The 23078-nt window shown below is 48.4% G+C and overlaps 1 protein-coding gene across 1 annotated transcript in view; it reads left to right on the top strand.

Annotated features, from left to right (window-relative positions):
* Nucleotides 1-23078, top strand: part of GPA33 (glycoprotein A33) — a 39849-nt gene that overhangs the window by 12370 nt on the left and 4401 nt on the right. The window contains exons 2-6 of the mRNA XM_029933354.1: nt 864-1018; nt 7118-7334; nt 14907-15059; nt 21953-22072; nt 22793-22910. Of these exons, the coding sequence (XP_029789214.1) occupies nt 864-1018; nt 7118-7334; nt 14907-15059; nt 21953-22072; nt 22793-22910 (763 nt within the window). The remainder of the gene's footprint in view (nt 1-863; nt 1019-7117; nt 7335-14906; nt 15060-21952; nt 22073-22792; nt 22911-23078) is intronic.

Below are 23078 nucleotides of genomic sequence, written 5' to 3'. Positions count from 1 at the left end.
TGTGGCCACACTGGTTTCCTCACCTTTTCCTGATAAACTTATGTAGAATAAACTCACCTGGGACACCTTTTCCTGATGGACCCTGGGGAGTACCTTCTAGCTCTCTACCTTGATCTAATCTTACTTATAAAACTCCTTAGCATATGTAAGCGCTGCATAAAAATTTGTTAAATGACTGCATCATCATCACAACAAGAAAGACGGTGAGGAATATATATCAAGAGCTGTCTAGGGGCGCCTGGGTGGCTCAGTCGGTTAAGCCTCCGACTTCGGCTCAGGTCAGATCTCACGTTCGTGGGTTCAAGCCCCGCGTCAGGCTCTGTGCTGATAGCTAGCTCAGAGCCTGGAGCCTGCTTCTGGTTCTGTGTCTCCTTCTCTCTCTGACCCTCCCCTTCTCATGCTCTGTCTCTCTCTCTCTCTGTATCAAAAATAAATAAAACATTAAAAAAAAAAGAGCTGTCTATGTGACAGGGACTCAAAAAAGTATTTATACGTATTATCTCATTAAGTTCTCCCAGCAGCTCTAGGAAGTATCCATCTTCCTATTTGATGGATGAGAAAAGTTCACGCAGCTGGTAGGAGGCAGGGCTGAGGCTCAAAGCCAGGCTTTTAGCTACCACACAATGCATTTAACTTCTTTGTGATGTTGTGGAATGGGTATAGGGTGAACCAAGGTACACGTTTGTCTTCGCCTTAGTCTTGGAGGAGAACAGCGGGTGCGCCATGGCCAAGATCACAGTGTGATCTTGTTTAGCTGTCAGTGCAAGGGGAGGATGTCCCTGGGCGTTCCCTCAGAAGTCCTCCGGGCAACAAGTGGCTGTGCCATTTCATTTACTTCTTCCCACTTCCCGCTTTCTTTCCAGTCTGGGTGACTGTCAATGCCATCTCTGTGGAAACCCCGCCGGACGCCCTCCGGGCTGCCCGGGGAGGAAGCGTTACTCTTCCGTGCACCTACCACACTTCTGCCCCTGACCGGAATGGGTTTATTGAATGGAACAAACTTCTACGGAGTCACACGGTAAGGATCCTTAAAAAATACTCGTGTCGTGAGAATGAGTATTACCTGACCATGGCCTCTCAGAGCACAAGCACTACAAAGTCGTTCAATAAATGTTAGAATACACGTTAGCACCCAGGCCAGGCTGAGGGGCGGAAGCAGGGGATGTTGGACCCGGGGAGGGGTCCTTTATTAGGAAAAAGTGACCTTCGCTAAAATATCCTTCTGCTGGCCAGTCTCAAATGACCTAAATTGTGTCATTTGAGACCGTCATTCCTTTTGATCAGAGCTCTCCCTGAGACCAGATTTTATTTTAAATTGTTTTAGGGTGGGTTTTTTTTTTTTCCTGTTTGGGTTCTTTTGGGGAATATGAAGACATTTTTTTAAAAATTTGAAATAGATCATATACTCCCATGGTTCCAAAATTAAAACATGCCCCTCCTGTTGACCTTAATCCTTCTACTCCTCACTGCCCGCTCCCCCCACATACCCTTCCCACCTGGCACCCGGCAAGGCAGATTTTTACTGGTACCGGTTATTTGGGACCAGCACCTACACAGATTGGTTGGTGTCTCTGCTCCAATTATTAAGTATTTTGAATATTGGCTCTTAGCCAAGAAAACCAAATTAGTGTCTTGTGTATGCTTCCATTGATTCTTTATGCAAATTCAAGATAATGTTAACATGTTGTTTGTGTGTGTGTGTGTGTGTGTGTGCGCTCCTATTTCCTCCTCTTTCTGCACAAAAGGCAGCATATTTCAGGCACTGTTCTGCACCTGGAGAGCTTTCTGTATTAGTTAGTAGAGAGCTCCTTCACTCTTTAAGAGCTCATAGGAGTCCATTGTTCCGATACACTGTTAATGTATAACCAGCCACAGAGTGATGGACACTTGCTTATTCCCAATCCTCCAACTACCAGTAATAGTCACTTACACATGTCATTTTGTTCGGGCCCAGGTAGACCTGCAGAATACACTCCCAGAGGGGGTGAATGCGTTTACAATTGGGCAGCATTCTGTGTTCCCACCAGCAAGGCCTGAGTGCCTGTTTCCCTGTAGCCTCGTTTGTGTGAATGTGTGTGTCTCAATAACACATGCGCAGGATCAAAGTTGAAGCAGTAAAAAGGAACCCAGACTGGAAGTCTGTCTACCTCACACCCTAAACTCCCAATCTCCTGTTCCCCTCACCAAAGGGAACCTCTCTTACCAAGTCTGGGGTGGCCTTCAATACAGGCTATACACATATACGAACACACATGTAGGCTTGTATATGTACATATACATATATGAATATGTATGTTTACCTAGGCTACACATACATCGTTCTGCACTCAGCTTTTTTCTGTTAATAATACATGTTATGAAGCTCTTTCGTATCTCAGTACCTTCTATCTATCTCATTTTTTAAGCATTTGCACTGTGTTTCATTTTATGAATGTGCTATCTGCACCAATGTTGGACATTTGATTTCTTTCCTATAGTTTGCTGTTACAAATAATGCTGCAATAAATATCTCTCGATGAGTATCTATGGATATATATATATATATATACACACATATTTGATAGCATGAAAGTATATATAAAGTATATACATGTAGGATAAATTATTTACAATGGAACTTCCAGGGGTCCTACGTGGCTCAGTCGGTTGTATGTCCAGCTCTTGGTTTCCGCTCAGGTCATGAACTCACAGTTCATGGGTTCGAGCCCCTCACTGGGCTCTGCACTGACACCACAGACCCTGCTTGCAGGATTCTCTCTCTCCCTCTTTCTCTGCCTCTCTCCCCTCCCCAAAATAAATAAATAATTTTTAAACCCCCATATTCACAGCATATGTGAATTTACAATTTTTATAAATTAAATCAAATTGCTTTCGTTAGATGTCATGCCAATCCCCACTGTCACCAACGTGAGGGCACCTGCTTCTCCAGCACAGGGTGTTCCCAAACCATTTGATACTTGCCATTTTGATAAGTGAAAAAAGTATCTCAGAATTAATCATATTCACATTTCTCTAACTATAAGAAGGGGAGCACCTATTCATAAGCTTGAGTGAGGGCTACTTTAATTTTTTTAATTTTTTTTCTTTTGGCGGGGGGAAGAAAAAAGAACATCTAAAATTTATTCTCCAGCACACAGACAGCATCTGCTGGTAAAACTGCAGGGGCTTCTCCACAGATCATACAGTCACAAGGCGTTATTTGCTGGCCAGTCAAAAAGCCTCTGGTGTGTTCTCTGTAACAATATCCACCTCACAGTGTAAACGGGTACTAGTATTATGTTCCACTTACAACTCCAAGAGGGAAGGTACAACATGGCAAAAAAAAAAAAGGTTTTCGTTCCCAAAGTTAGGGTCAGTAACACACACAAACTTTTTATTTTTTAATGTTAATTTAATTTTGAGAGAGTCAGACAGACAGAGTGTGAGCAGGGAAGGGGCAGAGCAAAAGAGGTAGACACAGAATCCGGAGCAGGCTCCAGGCTCTGAGCTGTCAGCACAGAGCCCCATGCGCGGCTTGAACTCACGAACTGCGAAATCATGACCTGAGCCGAAGTCGGATGCTTAACTGACTGAGCCACCCAGGCGCCCCCAGACAAGCTTTTGGCAACAGTCTTGATTTACTTTCTCACACAGAAGGAGATTTCCACCAAGAAATTAGGGTCTTTCTTTCTCCTTCCCTTGTTAAATCCTCATTTGCTTACCATTACATATACAAACAGAGGGAGTTTTAAAAAATCACAACAATATTCTGAATGTCCCCGCCACCCAAACGTGCCTGCCAGAGGTGAGCATTAGGTCCTCGGAATACCCAGGCATTTCGCTTTCTCCCTGATTGGAAAGAAGGGGGCACCCAGGACACCCTGGCCTATAGCTGAAGGACGGACAGGAAAGGAGAGGAAATCCTGGCCTGCTGCACCTGTGGCCTGTTGCTCCTGGGATGCTGATGGCCCACGTGCATGGGGCCATCTGTTTCTGGAATTCCAGAGTAAAAACCCAGAGAGGGAAGCTGCTGCCTTTAGCCTGGAAACTGAAGGACGTCTCTTTCACCATCACGTGTGTTCAGCCAAGCTGACGTAAAGTCTCCGCCGGGCACCTCTCTGAGTGCTTAAATACTAACGTTCTTCTGTTGACTGAGGGATCCCATGCACCTCCAAGAGGCTCTGAGCCACTCCCCTTCAGAGTAAGCAAGGTTGCAGAGGAAGGGATTCACTCTGTTCTCAGGGAGACTCCGTTGGGGGAAGGGGGTGGGTGATCAGGGAGAAGCTTCGGGCCAGCTGTGGTTGGAAGGGCGGTTGGGGCATGAAGAGGCCAGGGCAGAGCCAGCAGGTCCGAAGAGAGCCGAGCTGGGAAAGACCTGCGTCCACGGACTGGTCCACGGCCCAGACCCTCCCTCATCCACCCCCCTGATGCTCTGTCCCTTCCATCTGCCCCTGGGGGGGCGGTCACAGGGATGCCCTGCCCGGCAGGCTGCACTCCAGTAGCCACTGGGCCTCCTTTTTCTAATTGTCCCAAAGGACACGTGTGGCAGCAGCCCTGGCACTGTCTCCCCATCCCGTGTCTACCCAGCGTGCTCTGCCCTCTGCCTCCGCCAATCCACTGACGTATATCAGCAACTTGTTTTTCACTGAGTTCAGTGTGCCCCTTCAGCCTGCGCCTTGTTTCATCTCTTGCTAGCATCTCCCATTATCAACCACTTCCTCATCTTGGAATCTTTCTCCCTTGGCTTTTTGGCAGTCTCATTTTGGATTTTCTTCTTCCCTTTCTGACCTCCCCTTGACCTGTCTTCTTACCTCTCTGACCTCCCCTTGACTTGTTTTCTTACCTCTCAACCTCCTCCTGACCTTTCTTCTTACCTCTCTGACCTCCCCTTGACCTGTCTTCTTCCCTCTCTGACCTCCCCTTGACCTGTCTTCTTCCCTCTCTGACCTCCCCTTGACCTGTCTTCTTCCCTCTCTGACCTCCCCTTTACCTTTCAGAATAAAGTAACTCAGGGCCTGGCACACCTTACCCGTTTACCTGGGGCAGTTTCGTGTGGCTCGTGGCTCAGTCAACATCTAGGCCACCGACTCCCAAACCCCCATCCCCAGGAGCCCAGCTCCTACCCCCACCCCCACTCCACCACGCTGGCATCGTGTCTACACATCAGGCACATCGCACATAGCACAGAGGAAGTTGTTGTTAAAACATTCTCTCTCTAGGGCCACCTGGGTGGCCCCATCAGTTAGGCATCTGACTCCTGATTTTGGCTCAGGTCGTGATCTCACTATTCTTGGTTGGTGGGATTGAGCCCCACATCAGACTCTGCACTGAGCACGGAGCCCATCTGAGATTCTCTCTCTCTCTGCCCCTCCCCTCAAAAGAAACAAACATTAAAAAACGCGTTCTCTTTCTAGGTTTTCCTCTCTTGGAAGTGACATCACCGTACACCCAAATATCCAGGCCAAAGACTCTCACCCTTGACGTCTGCCACTCCTCACCCCTGTCCGTTTAACGCACCCCAAGCCCCACTGGTCTACCCCTTTCCCACTCCTCAGATTCACTCATTCTTCCAACTGCATGGCCACAGCCCTTCCTGAAGACCCATCACTTTTCATCCGAATTGCTAAACTGATTTCCTAACTGCCTTTCCTTCTCCATCTAATTCATTTCCCACCCTGTGTTGAAACACACAGGCTCTCCAGTGCTTTCAGGATAAAACGCAAACTATTCAGTCTCACATACACAGGGAGCCTACGACCTGGTAACGTAGAATCACCAGAGTTCAGGCTCTGAGGCCAGAATGTCTGGTTCAAATCCATGCCCTCCCATTCAGTTAACCATGTAAACTTGGGAGAAGTACTTAACCTCTTGGTGCCTTGGTTTCCTCATGTGTATAATGGGTGTAATCATAATATCTACATCGGGCAGGTGTTGTGAAGAGTACTCAGCGCGTAGCACGTACTCAGTAGGGAGCACTCTGATCTTTATTGCTACCTGCCCATGCTCATCTTCCAGCCGCCCCTCACTACACACTCACCTCCTTTCATATAAACTACTCGGGGTTGACCCATAGCTTCCCACTCAGTCACTGTTCCCCTTTGCCTAAAATGCCAGGTACGTCTGTCCTCCTCCAACATGCGCTGCCCCAACATCCCAGCCCTTTGCTTGGCCAGTTCTCTTTTGTCCTCCAGGATCCAAGGGCACTGTCTTCCGGGAACTCTTCCAGGAAGCCTTCCCTGATTTCCCAGTTTAGATGCAGTACCTCTCTTCTAAGATCCCGTCGCTAACTATAGGGTGTTGTAACACTGGGTTGTCTAACACTCATTATTCTTTAAGGACAGAAATCAAGAGTTTTTCATTTTCAAATGTCAGGCACACCTAGTAGACACTTAGTAACAATTATGTCTAGTACTCACGGCAAACCTATCACATGGGGCAATGCCCTAACTGCTTTGCATATATTATCTACTTTAATCCTCACAAAAATATTATAAAATAGGTGTTATTATTTTTATCTCCATTTTGTAGAGGAGGAAACAGGGGGGTCAGCATTTTGCTCAGGGTCATCTAACTATAATTGGTGGAACTGGAATTTGAATTGAGGCAGGCTGGCTAGAAAGTAGTGATCTTAGCCAGTATCACGTTAGTTTTGGTAAACAATGAGTATATCAATGAATAAACATATTCCAAAAGCAAGAGTCAGGTCAGTAAAGTGGGCTTGGTACCAAGGGTGGCTTCCTAGCACAATGCATGGCACATAATAGGTGCTCGGTAAATACTGGTTGACTGAATGAATGAGAACACACAATGGACTGAAACTGAATGGGTCTGCCAGATGCCAGAAATGCCACTTTTACGAGAGATGAAAGTGTCGGGACCTGAGAAAGCGTGGTTTATCCACATGTGCTCTGTGGTATGATCTGCCCAACTGCCCAGGTTTTCCAATGTTTTCATTAAAAATTTATATACATGATAAAGAATCCACAACCGAGCACCACGTATTAGAGCCGTTTGTTCTGATGGGTGGGTGTGTCAGCACCTTGGGCTTGGGAATGAGGGGTGAGGGTAGTCAGCATGGGCCGCAAGCACCGTGCTAAGACTTGAGGTAAGACCGAGTGCTGTTTCTTCTCCCTCCCAGGAAAAGGTGCTGATCTGGACATTTTTGGCCAAAACCCCCGTCTACGGTGAACTTTATAAGAACCGCGTCAAGGTCTCTGGCAATGCTGAGCACTCAGACGCATCCATCACTATTGATCAGCTGGCCATGGAGGACAACGGCACCTATGAATGCTCAGTCTCACTGATATCAGACCTGGAAGGCACCACAAAGTCACGTGTCCAGCTCTTAGTCCTTGGTGAGCGTCCCCATCTCCTTCCTGGGGCAGCAGGGCGGTGGTGCAGGGAGACATTCAGGGAGGAGGAGCGCCTGGTGGTCAGTAAAGTCAGAAGCAGCAGCTCCTGACCAAGAGCTCAGACTCCTTCCCTCCCGGCAGGGGGCTGCTCCTCCCTTTTTATTCTGAGCTGTCAGGGCAGACAGTTCCCTGGGCAGAGAAGAAGGCCTGTTTGGAGTGGCCTCAGGGTCATCCTGGAAAATTCTGTCCATGATCTGTCCAAGCTCTCTTCCTTTTCAAGGGCAAACTTATTAGGGAGAAGGAAAGGGAAATCGTAGATCCTAAATAAGGGCTCCCGCTGCGCCTTTCTTTGGTGCTGAGGGCCAGATCATGATTCTCTCCTGCCATAAATTCAGCTACTCAGTAGAAACGCTTCACATCACCATCTGTCCACCCCTAGACCCCAACAACACACCACTGATTGGACCCTACTGCCTTTGAAATACATCCCAAGATAAGCTTGGAGCTTATTGTTTGGGAAGAATCCGAACAATCATCTACTTTAGTATCTTCGTTTTGTAGATGAGTCCCAAAGAAAGTAGGCACCTGACTCAGAATCCAATTGTTACTGGGAACATTTTAGTCAATGCCTACTCTATGTCCAATATAAGGAATAGCCTCCACCCTGGGATCCACCAAATGATGGATCATTTTGTATTTTTCCTTTGCACTACTTAGTGGGACTTTAATTTTAATGGAATAAAGTGGCTGCCGGGCTTTTTGAAGCATTGTCGATACAATGTCAAACAATATAGCCCTGAATAAGGAATAATTAACCGTCTCTTCCTTCCACCCTACCAGTAGCACGGGAGCCAATGGTAGTACTGACCTATATTTTTCCATACTTTTCTCCATGTGCTTTCAAAACATGCACATGTGAACGTTTTTTCTTTTCTTTCTTTTTTCCTTTTTTTGTTTTTCTTTTGTTTTTTTCCTTTCCTTTGGGAAAAAAAAAGAGATCATATTATAAAGATCACTCTGCAACTTATTTTGGGTAATGTTACACGCATATTTCTCCAGATCAGCATTTATCAGTCTACCTATTAGCATACATCCCGTCACATGGGTGTGCTATGATTGTTCGGTACTGATGTATATTCTCAGGCTGTTTCCATTGTTTTCGTCTGAACCATACTGATATAAACAGACACACAGATATTCTCCCACACTGTTGTTTTTATTTCTATTGGAGAGATTCTTAAAAGTAGGATTTCTAGGTTAAAGACTGTGCTTTCATTAAATGGCAGTCCACACCGACAAACTATTTTCCCCAAAGCAGCTTACATTGCTGTGAGCATCATATGAGCATGCCTGTGTTCCCACATCCTGACCAGTACCGAATGTTACCAACCTTTTAAATGTTTGTAAATATTGTTCACTTGTTAGGTAAAAAAAAAAATTCAGTTCAGTCTAAATCAAAATTTTAATCTAGCCACTAACAGGCTTCTTTATCCCCCATGTGGGCCTGACCTCCTAAAGCTTAGGGACCAGCTGGGGGGTGAGGGCTTGCCTCTGTCTCCTTACTCTCTTTAGTCCAACGCTTCCACCCTGTGAGGCCCTGGGGCTTCTCTGAAGCCATGGCCAAGGAAGGCAGCGTTAAAGGCAAAAAGGCAAAGGCCTGCTCACCTGGCTGGACCATGTGTACCTCTGTCTTAGCTCTCACACAATCCCAGTCATAGAAGACATCCCGACCACAGCCTTTTTCGGGGTGCCACGGTGGGTTCCTCTGACCGACACAGGTAGTGTGTGGGCCCCCCTCCTTTTCTAGCCAGCCCCTGCTCGAGGCACTCACTCCTGCTCTCTGCCCACCTGCTCTGGGCTGCCTGTAGCAGAGTCCTTCAGTATGACCTGAATCGGCCCCCACCCTTACCCTGCTGCACCCCTTCCTCACCCCGCCATGGCAGCCTGTTCCAGCCGGCATCTCTCAGCAACAGGCAGGCTCCGTGGTCGTCAGACGGGTCCCCAGAAACTCAAGGGCATCGATAAAGCCCTTCCATCATCAGGTTGTAGGATCGGCAGTCAGGAGCTTGTAGGTTTCTGTCACTCAGTGAGTTTGAGCCAAGGAATGAGACATGCCAGCCCCAGTCTCCAGGTGGGGATTCTCTCGGTGCCTTCCTGGCATGACCTGAGATGGGGGAAATACCTCCTTCCCTTCCCTAAAAGAAGGAGGTGGGGAGGGGCACCTGGCTCACTCAGACTGTTAAGCATTTGACTCTTGATTTCCACTCAAGTCATGATCTCATGGTTCGTGAGTTTGAGCCCCACAGTGAGCTCTGTGCTGACAGTGCAGAGCCTGCTTGGGATTCTCTCTCTTAAAATAGACAAAATAAAAATTTAAAAAAGAAAAGAAGGAGAGAAAATGCTTCAGGATCTCTATTCCTGAGCACCGTCCTCAAAGGAATCTCCTCCCTAATGAACCTCCAGGCTTCTCGCCCATGGGTAGAGGAAGGTCACAGATAACCCAAGGGTTTGCTCTTGGAGAGGCTGCTGGGAGGTTTCTCATGCTTCTCCTTAATTCTGAGGACACTTGCCATCCTGGAGGTTGTAGTGGAAATTCCAAGACACAGAAGTCCCGATCTGTGTCTTGTTGACGATTTCTGCCATGCATTTGGGGCCCCTTGTCCTGCGTGTCTCCCCACCGCCTTTGGGAATATAAAAATGAACGGAGTGTTCTTTTCTTATGTCTTCAAGTCTTAATTTTTACACTTAGACCTTTATTATATATGGAATTTACTTCTGTAAATAGGATGCTAGGAGTTTAACTTTGTTTTCTTCCAAATGGATAGTCGATGACATCAGCATCGCTTATTGTACCAAAGAACGATTATTCCTTTACTGGACAGCCAGCTTCATCACGCATTAAGTTCTTCCACAGACATGGCTGGGTTTTTTTACTCCTTATTTTGTTTATTTTCCTTTTGATTATTCCTATGCTGATATTACATGGTTTTGATTACAACATGTTTATCGTCAGTATTGATTTATATATTTCAGTTAGAGCTATTAGGATTTTAATATCTGGGACTGTGTAATAAATATCTTCTCATACTAAACTTTTCCCAAAAAAAAGTCGTGTTAATTTTTACACATTTACTCTTCCGTGTTTATTTTTAAAATTATGTTGCTTAGTTAAAAATAAAAGTTGATTGGGGGCACCTGGATGGCTCAGTCGGTTAAGTGGCTGACTTCAGCTCAGGTCATGATCTCATAGTTTGTGAGTTCAAGCCCTGCATTGGGCTCCGTGCTGACAGCTCGGAGCATGGAGCCTGCTTCGGATTCAGTGTCTCTCTCTCTCTCCCTCTGCTCCTCCCCCACTTATTCCCTCTCTCTCTCTCTCTCTCTCTCTCTCTCTCAAAAATAAACATTAAAAAATAAAAATAAGTAAAAAAATAAAACTTGATTGGAATTATGGTCAACATAATTAATTTGCAAAGGAATGACATGTTAAAAATATTAAGTCCTCTCATCTGGGAAGATGTATATCAGGTTCAATGACCTTCCATAACAAGGGATCTCCGTAGAATATTCCATGTCTCCTGTGGACAAATGTAGAGGAAAGCAAGGAACCCTTTTCACAATGTTGCACCCATCCCCAAAGCCAAATTCTTTGTGTCTTCTTGCTCTGAAAACAGACAGGATTTATCTTAGATAGAGAGAAAACTACCATCAGCTTGCGATGACCTTTGCCTGTGTGTAAGTTGCCAGAAACTCATGGTCCTCACAGCTCCCATTTACTGAGGACCAGGGATGCGCCAGGCATCTGAGAGCTTTACAGATATGACGGCTTCTATTCTTGGCAATCTAGCGGTGGAAGTGGACATTAACACACGTGCTTAATGAAGAGAAGGCTGAGGCTCGAGGGGTTGAAGGACCTGTAGAAAAGTATCCAGGCTTCCACGGAAACAGGACGGCCCAACAGCAAAGCCCTTCACCGCTCCACCTCGTAAGCCTGCCACTCCCAGCCACCAGCTGCTGCAGTTCAGGATGACTCCCAAATTCTTCTAGATTTATGTTCCTTTTCAAAGCACCCTCCCTTTCAGCAGGTAGCAGACATAAGCTTGATGATGATGTTTGATCTTGTCTGCAGCCAGTAACTTGCGCTTTGCCCTTCCTGTACCCGGGCCAAGAAAGGAAGGTTGGAGGGGCAGAGCCGTGTCAGCCCTGGACCGCCATCCGCCCTCATTTGTCCATAGAACCCCCACATCTTGGACACGACACTCAGCAATAAGTGAGACTCTGTAGTTGCTCTTTCACAGGAAGGCCTTTGCGTGGGGTCTGGGAGACGGAAGCTCCACCGCCCTGAGTGAACGGGCCCTTGTTTCTGGGTTTTCACCGGGAGTTCTAGAGGGTCTTAGACCCTTAGGACCATTCCCAGCCCTCTCATCTCCGGGACGAGGCTGTCATCATCACACTTTATCCTCTTCTAGCGTCTGTACAGGTGCGTTTTAGCTGCTCCCAACCTAGGTGGGGCCTAGCGGGCTCCCTTAAAGCAGGGGGCCTGCGCTGGAGGGCTCCTCCTGGCCGAGCTCTGCTCTGCGCTCTCCCAGTACAGCGACCTTAATCCAAACACAAATAACCCGTGTCTGGGGATCCCTCGCCTCTTAGAAAATACTAAAAGGGAAAAAAAAGAGAGAGAGAGAGAAACTTAAAAAAAAAAAAAAAAGAAAACATTCACGTGTGTCCCCGGGGTTTATATGTGTCCACATTTACTTCCAGCTCCAGACCGCATGCTTATTCATGTCCCCAACTGGATCCATAGCCTAACTGGTTGGGTTCTTTCCTCTTTTCATTCCTCATCAGGGTAGCACTTCGTGCTGACCTAGCACTTACAGCACTTGAAGTTCCGGTAGCTCCAGCAAGTGGGTGCAGAGCCCCGGGTCCCCGGACTGAACCTGCAGCCTGTTCCAGTTAAAGCTTTATCAATAATGTTGCAACAAACTGCTCTGTGCACATAGCTCTGGATTTTTCTTTGCATTAGCTCCTTGGAGGGATATCTCCAAGCCAAGAGAACGCGCAGTTTTATCTGGTTTCTGTTTTGCACCCATCCCTCCCCACTCCCGCTGAAACCCTCACTTCTCGGGACCTGGTCCTTTTCTGGCTAATTCTGTCTCCTTACGGCTTCCCTTACGCACCTCCCATTCTCAGCTGCCAACACGCCGGACTGGTTCGGGGAAAGGCGGCAAGACCTCGCTTAAGTGTCAGTGTCCGCCTCCCCGCTCCGGTCTCAGGATCAGCTTCACTTTAAGACAGGGACTGGCTAGCTGGAAGGGCCACAGAGAACAGTTAAATCTGAGAATACGGAACTCGGCGAAACCAGTGTTTAGAGAGAGAGCGCGCGCGAAAAAAAGTGAGAGAGAAATCATATATCTGAAAAATCCAGTAAAAAAATCTTTTAAAAAATTTCCTTTCCAAATGCCTTTGCTACTGGGTTATTTTTAGGTAGAAGGGTTTTAATCACACGGGGGCGCCCCCTCGGGCTGGGTGACCTCACCGCAAACCGAAGGAGCAGAGAGCTTCCGGACAGAGGCAGAGCCCACGGAGCGGGTCACCGCGCAGGGTGCCACCTGGCCCGCGGGCGGCACCGCTCGTCTCCCCGGCCTCTGGCGCCCTCTGGCGTCCACAGCGGGAGGCGCAGGCTTTGGAGCGACGCGGTGGCCTGGCGCCCCGGGCTCGCTCCCTGGCGCATCCAGCTTCTGGAGTCGTCGCAGCTACAAACTGGGGGGAAGGAGGAGCCCACCCAGAACCCGAGATCTCCGGGAGCCCCGCAGGGCCCCGCAGGCCTCGCAACCGCGCAGCGGGTGGGGGGGCTGTTTGAACTAGAGCTGACTCGAGGTCCTGGCTAGTTCAGAGGGTGGAGTACTGGGGAGGGAACCCTTAGAGAAGGGTCCCACCAGTGAGGGCGGGGGTGCCTAGGCTGGGTTGAGGCAGGAGGGCAGCTTGGGGGCTGAGGTTAATGGCCCGGGGTGACACTGACATGTGCCTCCGGAAGGCTGGTTCCTAAGGGCTGGTTGGTCTCTTGTTATCTCTTCTGCTGCCTGTGGAGTGAGTTAAGGAGTTGCCTTAATAATTTCCCCTAGCAAAGCTAGGCTCCGGTGCGTTCAGATTGCTTTTTTATGCTCCTTTGCCTCAGACCCTTGTCTCCCCTTTTTGTCTTGGATACCAGAGAAACCTGGACACAGAGGGGCTTGACTACAGTTACGCACACTTCCGATGTTGTTGTTAATATTTATTTATTTTGCAGAGAGAAAAAGAGGAAGACTGAGCATGAAGAGGAGAGGGAAAGGGAGAGAGGGAGACAAAGAATCCAAAGCAGGTTCCAGGCTCTGAGTTGTCAGCACAGAGCCTGATGCGGGGCTGGAACTCCCGAACAGTGAGATCATGACCTGAATCGAAGTCGGATACTCATCCAACTGAGCCACCCGGGCGTCCCCAGTTAACACACACTTCATATGACGCTGTTTGCTGTGACACTTCTCAGGGGATACTGTACTTTTGGCCAGCTCCCTAATTGTGAAATAAAGTTTTAGCCCCCTGGTAAAGGCAAACTGGGTAACAGGTGACTGCTTTTGATGAGTAGAGAAGGGTGTCCCTGTACCTCTGGAGAGGGCAAAGGTAAAGCTTGGTCCAGCAGCCCTGACCTCCAGCCAGTCTCTTGGGAAGCCGAGTTCAGCTTTTCCGGTCCCCCAGGTCCCTGCTTGCTGGGCCAGCAGGGAGGAGGGCTCGCTGTCGTGGCGGTGAAGGCAGCAAGCTCTTCCCTCCCAGGCTGCTTCATTCCTGGGCCTGGCCTCATTCTCCACTCGGCACTTAACTCTGTTGCCACCTGGGGTCTCTCCTGTCACCCAGTTTACTCTGAGCAGTTGCTGAGCAAAACACGGGACAAGCATGCTTAACACAAAGGGAAGATTCCTGAGAAGTTTGAGGTGAAGGGCTTCAGAGACTGTGGCTTTCCCCTAACCCAGGGACGGGCAGACGTGGCCAAAGCCAACCCCGGCCTGTTCATACATGGCCTGCAAGCTATGAATGGTTTTTGTGTGTATAAAGCACCATTTAAAAGGTGGAAGGTTACAAAGTCCAAAATATTACTTTTGTCCCTTTACAGAAAAAGTGTATTGACCCTTTATCATACAGATGGGAACACTGAGGGTTCACGAGATTTCTCTAAAATGGCAGGAGATGAGCCAACATCAGAGGGAGCTCACATGGGCTGGTGGGGAGAGCACTGGATGTGGAGTCAGAAGACCCGGGTTCTAGTCCCACCAGGCTCTTGCCTGATCTCCTCTCTGGGCCTCACCTTTACGAGGCGGAGACCCTAATCTTGCACGCGGGATGCTTCCTGCAGTGCTGCCTCTCTGTGATGGTGACAGGCCACAGAGGAGACATGCGGGGTGTATCGGTCTTACAGCAGTGTCACCACTAGCTCTGAATTTCTCCACCTGAGAAGAAACAAAGCAGAATGTGTGTGTTTCTGGGGAGGGAGGTGGCTGTCGCCAAGCCCCGCCTGATTCATGCCTTCTCTTTGGTCCTTCCCCCATACAGTCCCGCCCTCCAAACCAGACTGCGGCATCGAGGGAGAGACCGTGATTGGGAACAACATTCAGTTGACCTGCCAATCAAAGGAGGGCTCTCCTGCCCCTCAGTACAGTTGGGAGAGCTACGACATCCTAAATCGGAAGCGGCCGGCCCCGCCAGGTAACAGGGAAGACAGGCGCCCCCCCCCCCCCCCGCCGCACCCCTGAATGCAGGTGATGGGCTAGGGCTGCAGGGGGAGACCCTGGCCTGACCAATTAAGCCCCCCTGAAGGCTGCCCCTTCCCCTCACCCTGCAGTCAGCCTTTGATATCTTGTAGCGCCTCTAAGTTAACCCGTAATAATACCTATCTTATAGGTTGTTGTGGGAAATAAAAGGAGTCATGTAAAGCCCTCGTGGAAGCACATAATAAATGTTCATTTGCTATCTCTATTTCCCGCCATGCAATTCTCTTAAATAAGCATGTCTGGATAGCCACTCTGTGCAAAAGCCCTGAGTAGGATTTTAATTTCGACTATGATCATGTGTACACCTGAGGCCCCAAGTCTAACTCTGTGGCTCCATTCAAGGGTGGGACTTTCCCATCATCCCTACCCAGGCTGGCCCATCTCAGACCCCACGCAGGGCCCCTGTTTATGGGTGTGCCTTGTAAGGGTCCCACATTCTCAGAGAAGGAGATGGGAGGTTCAGCTGTGCTGCCTGGAGACCAGCTCTGTATCCAGCGGCTTGGGATCTGACCTCTGGTCAGGAGACAAACTGGAAGAAAAAAAAAAAGAACCCCATACAAATATCTTACTGTCGTTACCTTGGAGCCAGCTGGTGTAGGAACACCTCGATGGAATCTTTGGGTCCCTGTGCCGCCTTGGCACACTCAGTGCTCCTGGAGATCACAGAAGACAAGGTCTGAAAGGTGTCCATTGGCTTAATTTCTGGGAGGTCTTTCTGCTCCGTGTGGGCAGTGACAGGGAAGCGGTGGTCAGGGACAAGTCCGAGAAGGTGCGACGGGCTGAGGAGGGGCCCCCGGGGCCCGGCGAGCCCCACTGGATGGATGTACAGATTGAGGCTTTGGTCAAACCCGGATGAACTTTGTCACTCTGTCCTTTAGCCACTTGCAGGCAAAATAAGAACTTCTTAAAAGTAAAAAAACAAAAGCCCCACTTAATCTAATGTAAAGTAGAAGGTGTAATGTAGATTTCAACAAATTTCCCATTTTGTTTACATATTTCTGGCTGGCAATTTTTTTTTGAGAGAGACGGAGAGAGTACGTATGAACCATTGTAGGGAGAGGGGCAGAGAGAGAAAGAGAGAGAGAGAGAGAGAGAGGGAGAGAATCTTAGGCAGGCTCCATGTTCAGTGCAGAGCCTGACTCGGGGCTTGATTCCACAACCCTGGGATCATGACCTGAGCCAAAATCAAGAGTCAGTCAGGTAGTCAACTGACTGAAGTACCCAGGCACTCCGTGGTTGGCAAATTTTTACAGAGTGTATCTGGAATTTCTGCTGAAACCACCTGGCGTTCCCCTCTGGGTCTGTGGCCTGGTCTCTCTGGCCTGTGAATGACCTGGTGACTCCAGCAATAGTCACCAATTCTGCCGTGGACAATGGTTGTCTTCCCTTCCTGCTAGCGCAGTGTGTACAGGAGACCCGAAGCTGGAGCTTACAGGGTAGTGAAGGCTGTGATAGTTTTGTACCCCATGGTGTCGTAAACCAGACGAGGCCTGAGCAGATCATAGAAGGTTTCTGGGAGGGGACATTTGAGCTGGCCCATCGCATGGTGGCCAAGAGCAAGATGTGGGTGTGAATCCTGGCTCTGCCACTTGCTAGCTATGTGACCATGGCAATTAACTTAGTCTCTCTTAGTTTCTACATCTGTAAAATGGGCACAAAACTAGTAATTACTTCATAGAGTCCCTGCGAAGATTAAATAAAAGTACATGCAGGGCGCAGTGGGCAGTTCAGTCAGTTAAGCATCTGACTCTTGGTTTCAGCTCAGGTCATGATCTCGTGTTCATGAGTTTGAGCCCTGCACTGTCAGCGCAGAGCCTGTCTGGGATTCTCTTTCTTCCTCTCTCTCTGCCCTCCCCCATTTACACTGTCTCTGTCTCTCCCAAAATAAATAAATAAACTTAGAAAAAAAATTTTTTAAGTACATGTGGATGGGTGGCTCAGTCAGTTAAGCGTCCGACTTCGGCTCAGGTCATGATCTCACAGTTCATGGGTTCAAGCCCTGTGGCGGGCTCTTGCTGACAGCTTAGAGCCTGGAGCCTGCTTCAGATTCTGTGTCTCCATCTCTCTCTGCCTCTCCCCTGCTCACACTCTCTCTGTCTCTCTCTCAAAAATAAATAAACATTAAAACAATATTTTAAATAGTACATGCAGAGCATGGGGACCAGTGCCCAGCAGGTAGTAAGCACTCCCTAATGCGAGGTGTTACTAGATATGTGTTATGTGATTGCTGAAGGGTGAGTCGTGTCCCAGGAATCGTGTCAGGTGTGGCTGAGGTAGGGGGCGTGCTGCAGGAAGGGGGCGCCACCCGTAAGCAATGAGCGACCACGAAGAGCCTGTGCTGGCCTCTGCCCTGCAGGCCACGGGCACCTTCCGGGGAGCATCACAGATGTGTACCCCGCTTACAGCTCTCCTGCCTCCATCAAGGAAAGACGTCCAGCTGGGAGAAGTCAAGACTTGGTCTTTCAGAGATCTGAAAGAGGAGAAACCCGAGGGCATAAAAGGGGGTCAAAGGGAGACTCACATACTTCCTTTGGAAAATCCCGCTTCAAGTTAAGATCTGCTCAGAGTCAGAACCCAGATCTGGGAGTGCCAGGCAAGAGAGCGGTTAATGCCTGCCCCTGGCGCTGGGGTGGGGCAGGGGGCTGTTCGCAGAGCCTGTGGTCTCCACCTGCCTCACAGAGCACTCAGGTCGATGCTGCCTTCTTCAGTCAGCACAAACCTAGTTCTGACATTTAAAACATGTCAGTCCACAGCGGACAATGAGGAGAGCAGGGTTCCTCCACCCTCTTACATCTGAAGACAAGAGAGACGGCTTCCTTTCACCTAGTAATGGGTGGAGGCAGGCCGGCAGCAAGAACAGGCACTCTGGGGTCAGCGAACAGGAATTTCAGCCCTGACCTCTACACTTTGTAGCTGTAAGTCACTCACAGCTTCTCTGACTCTTAGTCTCCTCATCTGAAAAACTAGGATGATCATGACATCACCTTCCCCGAGGGCTGAGAAGAGGGTAAGAGGCGATCCCATGTGTGACAGTTCTGAACATCTTTTGTAACCCCCACCCCAGTCAGCCGAGCTTCGTGAACGGATGGAGCAGGAGTGGGGTCTCAGCGAAGGAGGGAGGGGTAATTGGGGGCTAGAGCACTTTAAGGGAGGAGGTTCTTGGAAGGTTGAAGGGTGGGCGCAGACCCTGCAACCAGAGAAAATCTTGAGGACCCTGGATGAGAGGTGGCAGCCTGAGCTGGCAGAGAAGGACCAAGGCTGGGGTAACGAGTGGAGAGTGGCTAGGGACTGAAAATCTAAATCTTGCCAATTTGACATCAGTGCCCCTGGAGACCAGGACTCTGGGGGCAATCTCTCCAGCAGGAGCCCAGGGGAGTGGCTGGCTGACTTTCCTTGCATTCCCCTTCTTTACCACAAGGGGTCACCACTGCAGCAGAAACATTAGCTTTAGCCCAGTTTTCAGAAACTGTCCTTTCCAAGAGGAAAAGGGGCTTGGGGACCACAACTCAGAATAAGAGCAGATCTTGTGGCACTGGATATGCACAGGCTAATCCCAGAGCGGTTCCTAATGTCCACCGAAAGTTCCCTTTGAGGAGCAAGGCCCAGAGCCCAAAGCTGGCCTCTGATAACGGGAGGTCCTAGGGGACACTCTGAAATCTTCTGTCCGGATCTGTGCTGTGTACACCTTACACACAGGCTGAACTTCTCACTCTGAGTCGTGGGATTCTGATAAGGGCTATAGATCCTCTAGGTATTCCCAGGGTCATAGAGCATTTCCCAAAGTGTGTTCCTTCAAGATGCCTCTAAAAAATATATATATATATATGTGTATATATATATCTCCAATTAGTTTAGAAAATAAGACCTTTAATAGCATAACCCCCATTTTATTTTATCTTTTGATATAATTTATTGTCAAGTTGGCTTACATATAACACCCAGTGCTCATCCCAACTAGTGCCCTCCTCCATGCCCATCACCCATTCCCCCCCCTCCCTGTCTACCCTCGGTTTGTTCTCTGTATTTAAGAGTCTCTTGTGGTTTGCCTCCCTCCCTCTCTGTTTGTAACTACTTTTCCCCCTTCCCTTCCTCCAATGGTCTTCTCTTAAGTTTCCCAAGATCCACATATGAGTGAAAACATATGATATCTGTCCTTCTCTGGCTGGATTATTTCACTCAGCATAATACCTTCCAGTTCCATCCATGTTGCTGCAAATGGCATGATTTCATTCCTTCTCATTGCTAAGTAGGACTCCATTGTATAGATAAACCACATCTTCTTTATCCATTTGTCAGTTGATGGACATTTAGGCTCTTTCCATAGTTTGGCTATGGTTGACAGTGCTGCTATGAACACTGGGGTACACGTGCCCCTATGCATCAGCACTCCTGTATCCCTTTCTTAAGCCCCATTTTAAGGACACACAGTGCTCATTACCATATTAGAAGCTCTAAGAGTTCTGTTCTTAAAATTGATTTGATTTCTAAAATTGCTTTGGTGACAGACCCCTTTTTTAGCACCGTACGTTAATGTCACATGTAACCCATATTCCAGAAAACACTCAGAGGTATATGAAAGTATGGGATCGAAGAGGTAGCATTTTATAGAGTGAGCCTCCAGAAATACTGCTGGGGGTTTCAAGGGAAGAATCTAAAGAAAGTGCATGGGAAAAGATTGGAAGAAAATAACCCGAATCACCAGCTGTTATTTCTAGCTGGTGAGATTACAGATGATTTTATTTTATCCTCTGTTCTTTACACCGACTTTCCCAGCCCTTCAGATGAGACTAAACTCCCTTACCATAAACCCAAATAGCAGTTTCACTTTGAACTCTAATCACCCTGTAGCCACCTGAATTTCATGTCTGTCATTCTTCATGCCACGAGGACACAGACCCTCTTCATCTTGTTTGGAGCTGATGTGCTCAGCATCTAAAGATTTTCTGGGCTGGATTGAATTGAAAGAATAGCTTGATGTCATGTGGAAATCCTTATAGTGAACATACACCGTGTTTAGAATGTATATATATTTTTAAAGAAAATTGTCAATTGTTCCAGGGAGTTCTAGACCTAGAGCAAGATTTATGTTACACGTTGTCGTTTCTTAATTGCTACCTTGGACAAGTACCTCAACTTCTCTAAGCCTCCGGTTACCTCTCTGACAATGGAGATTGAAATACTTGTTCTTCCTTCCATACACGATTGTTGAGAAAATTATAGGAATTGATATTTGAGGAAGTATGCCAGGTAGCACATCCCAACAAGGAGAATCCACACCAAGATACCATCTTGCAAGTGCGTGGAGGCGGGGCGGGGGCTGGGCCGGACACCAGGAGAACTGGCAAGAGATGAAGCTGGTGTGATTGCTGGACCAGATCCACAACCCTGTGCGCATATTAAGAAACCTGGACTTGCTATTTTTTTTAAGTTTTTATTTTAATTCCAGCTAGCTAACAGACAAGGTTATATAAGTTTCAGGTATAAAATACAGTGACTCAACAATTCCATAGAACACCCAGTGCTCATCACCACAGTGCTCTCCTTAACCCCCAACACTGTTTAACCCATCCCACACCCCCTTCCCTCCTGTTAACCATCAATTTGTTCTCTATTAATGATAGTGTGTTTCTTGATGTGTGTGTCTCTCTCTCTTTCCCCTTTGCTCATTTGTTTTGTTTCTTGAAGTTCACATATGTGGAAAACAGGCTGGAGTTTCCTCAGAAAATTTAAGTACTTACCCAAAGAATTAAAAAACACAAATTCAAAGAGATACAGGCACCCCTGTGTTTATAGCAGTATTATTTACAGTAGCCAAGATAGTGAAGCAACCCAAGTGTCCACTGACTGTTGAATGGATAAGAAGAAGTCATGTACATACACAATGGAATATTATTCATCCATAAAAAGAATGAAATCTTGCCATTTGTGATGAAATGGATGGAGCTACATAATATTATGTTAAGTGAAATAAGCCCGAGAAAGTCTGGACTTGTTATTGGAGATTATGGGACACCTATGACATGTCTGAGCAGAGCAGGGACTAGATCCTACCTGGCATGTCAAACATCTCTGGATGAAATGGAACCACCTGGTGGCAGTAGAATCTTCTGAGGCTAACACTGCAGCAAATTGGAATTAGTCTCCAACTCTTCACTCTAACTAGCGGTTATGACAAAGCATCTGTGAGGACAGGAAATAGGTTTAAGCATAAAGCTGTCCTTTTCAAGGTGAAGAAATCCGCAGGATCACAGATCTAGCAGGTTGGTTTCTCATGAGGATAATTGGGCCATTCTTGATTTCTTAAGGACTTCTTCCATGAGTCCAAGCTAAAGGATCCGGTTTCTGAAGATCCTAAAAGTGGTTATAACCACATTTTCTACTTATAAAGCATTTTCATGTACTGCATAATGTATTTTATGTTACCTGAGCACTGACTACACACCAAGCATTCTGTTGTGGGCTTGTATGGATTAGTACCTCATTTTATGCCCACAATTACCACGTCCACTGGGGATTATGATTCATCTTTAAGTAAAGAAGCTAAGGTTCAGTGCAGCTAAATTTCTGGGCCAAAGTCACAAAATTAATCTGCAGCGGCACCAGGCTACAAACCCAGGGGGTTTGAATTCTAAGCACTTCAGAGTTGTGACTTCCTACCTGCAGTTGTTCTGGAAGGCCCAGACATGGACATTTTCTCTGTTGTACGGAGGAGGCTCAGATACGTTCAGGGCAGTGCGCGTATCCATCTAGGGGTTCCGGCTTCCAATTCCCAGCTGTTTCCAGGCTGTGGTGCCTCGCCTCCTCACCCTGACGGTTCTTCCCTCCCAGTCACAGGCCAGACGCTCTCTCTGAAGAACATCTCCGCAGACATGTCGGGTTATTACATCTGCACCTCCAGCAATGAGGTGGGGACGGTGTCCTGTAACATCACTGTGGCTGTCAGACCTCGTAAGAGCTGTTTGGGCATGGAGGGAGGGAGAAGGGTAGGGGGAGTGGACAGAGGCCAGAAGATCATTGGCTTGGGGTCCAAAGAGACAGCTGAGAGAGACCCTATGGGGGTGAGTCGGGGGAACCTCTTTAGGGTCACCGTCTGGCAGGGCAGTTGGGGTGACCTCGGCCAGATGCTCCTGCCCCAGGTTACCTTGCCTAGAGGCCAGTCCTGTTCCCCTGGTTCTTTGGAGGAAGAGCTTTGGACTGACTTCTGGAGACCTGCTCAGTCCCACCTGCCCTCAGGGCTGCTCCGGGGCTGTGGGGAGGTCCCTTGAGTCAGCTGCCACAGAGTCTGGACCTTATCCCCGTCACCCTGACCAGCTCAAGGACAAGCCAGAGAGGCCTGGCATGGCCAACAGCTGAGGACTTTTTGGAGCCTGGGAAGCCCAGGGAGTGTTGAGATGCAAATCTATGGGCCTATGTGTCTTTGTGCACACCTCCATCCTGAAGTGTTCCCCAGCCCCCTCCCCCCCCGGCCCCCCATCACCTTCCTAAAAGACCACGCCTCATGAAGTGTTACTAGAAGCTGGCTGCGCTGGCCCCTGGGCTGGGAGGAGCACTGGGCCTTTCCAGAGGAATCCCTCAGCCCGTTGGTCACCACCAGTCCTGCTCACACCCCCAGAGCCTGGGCTTCTGTCAGGATTGGGAGGTGCACCTGCCCTGCTCTGTGTCTTGCAGCCTCCATGAACGTGGCCTTGTATGCGGGCATCGCGGGGGGCCTGGCTGCAGCCGTCACCATCATCGGCATCATCGTCTACTGCTGCTGCTGCAGGGACAAGGCTGAGAACACAAAGCCGTGAGTGTCTGGGGACAGCCTGTTGGCTAGGGTCTGAGTAGCGTGGAGGAAGCGTCACCGCTCCTCTTCTAGTCATACCACCACTGGGCACAGCTGTCCCCAGGTGGCATTGCAAACCTGGTACCTGATTACAAGGCCCAGGCTTCCTGTGGCCTGTGAGAGAGCAAG

Source organism: Suricata suricatta, chromosome 3 (assembly GCF_006229205.1).
Source record: "Suricata suricatta isolate VVHF042 chromosome 3, meerkat_22Aug2017_6uvM2_HiC, whole genome shotgun sequence".
Taxonomy (NCBI): Eukaryota; Metazoa; Chordata; class Mammalia; order Carnivora; family Herpestidae; genus Suricata; species Suricata suricatta.
Note: the sequence above shows the minus strand (reverse complement) of the source record. Positions and strands in the feature narration are given on the sequence as shown.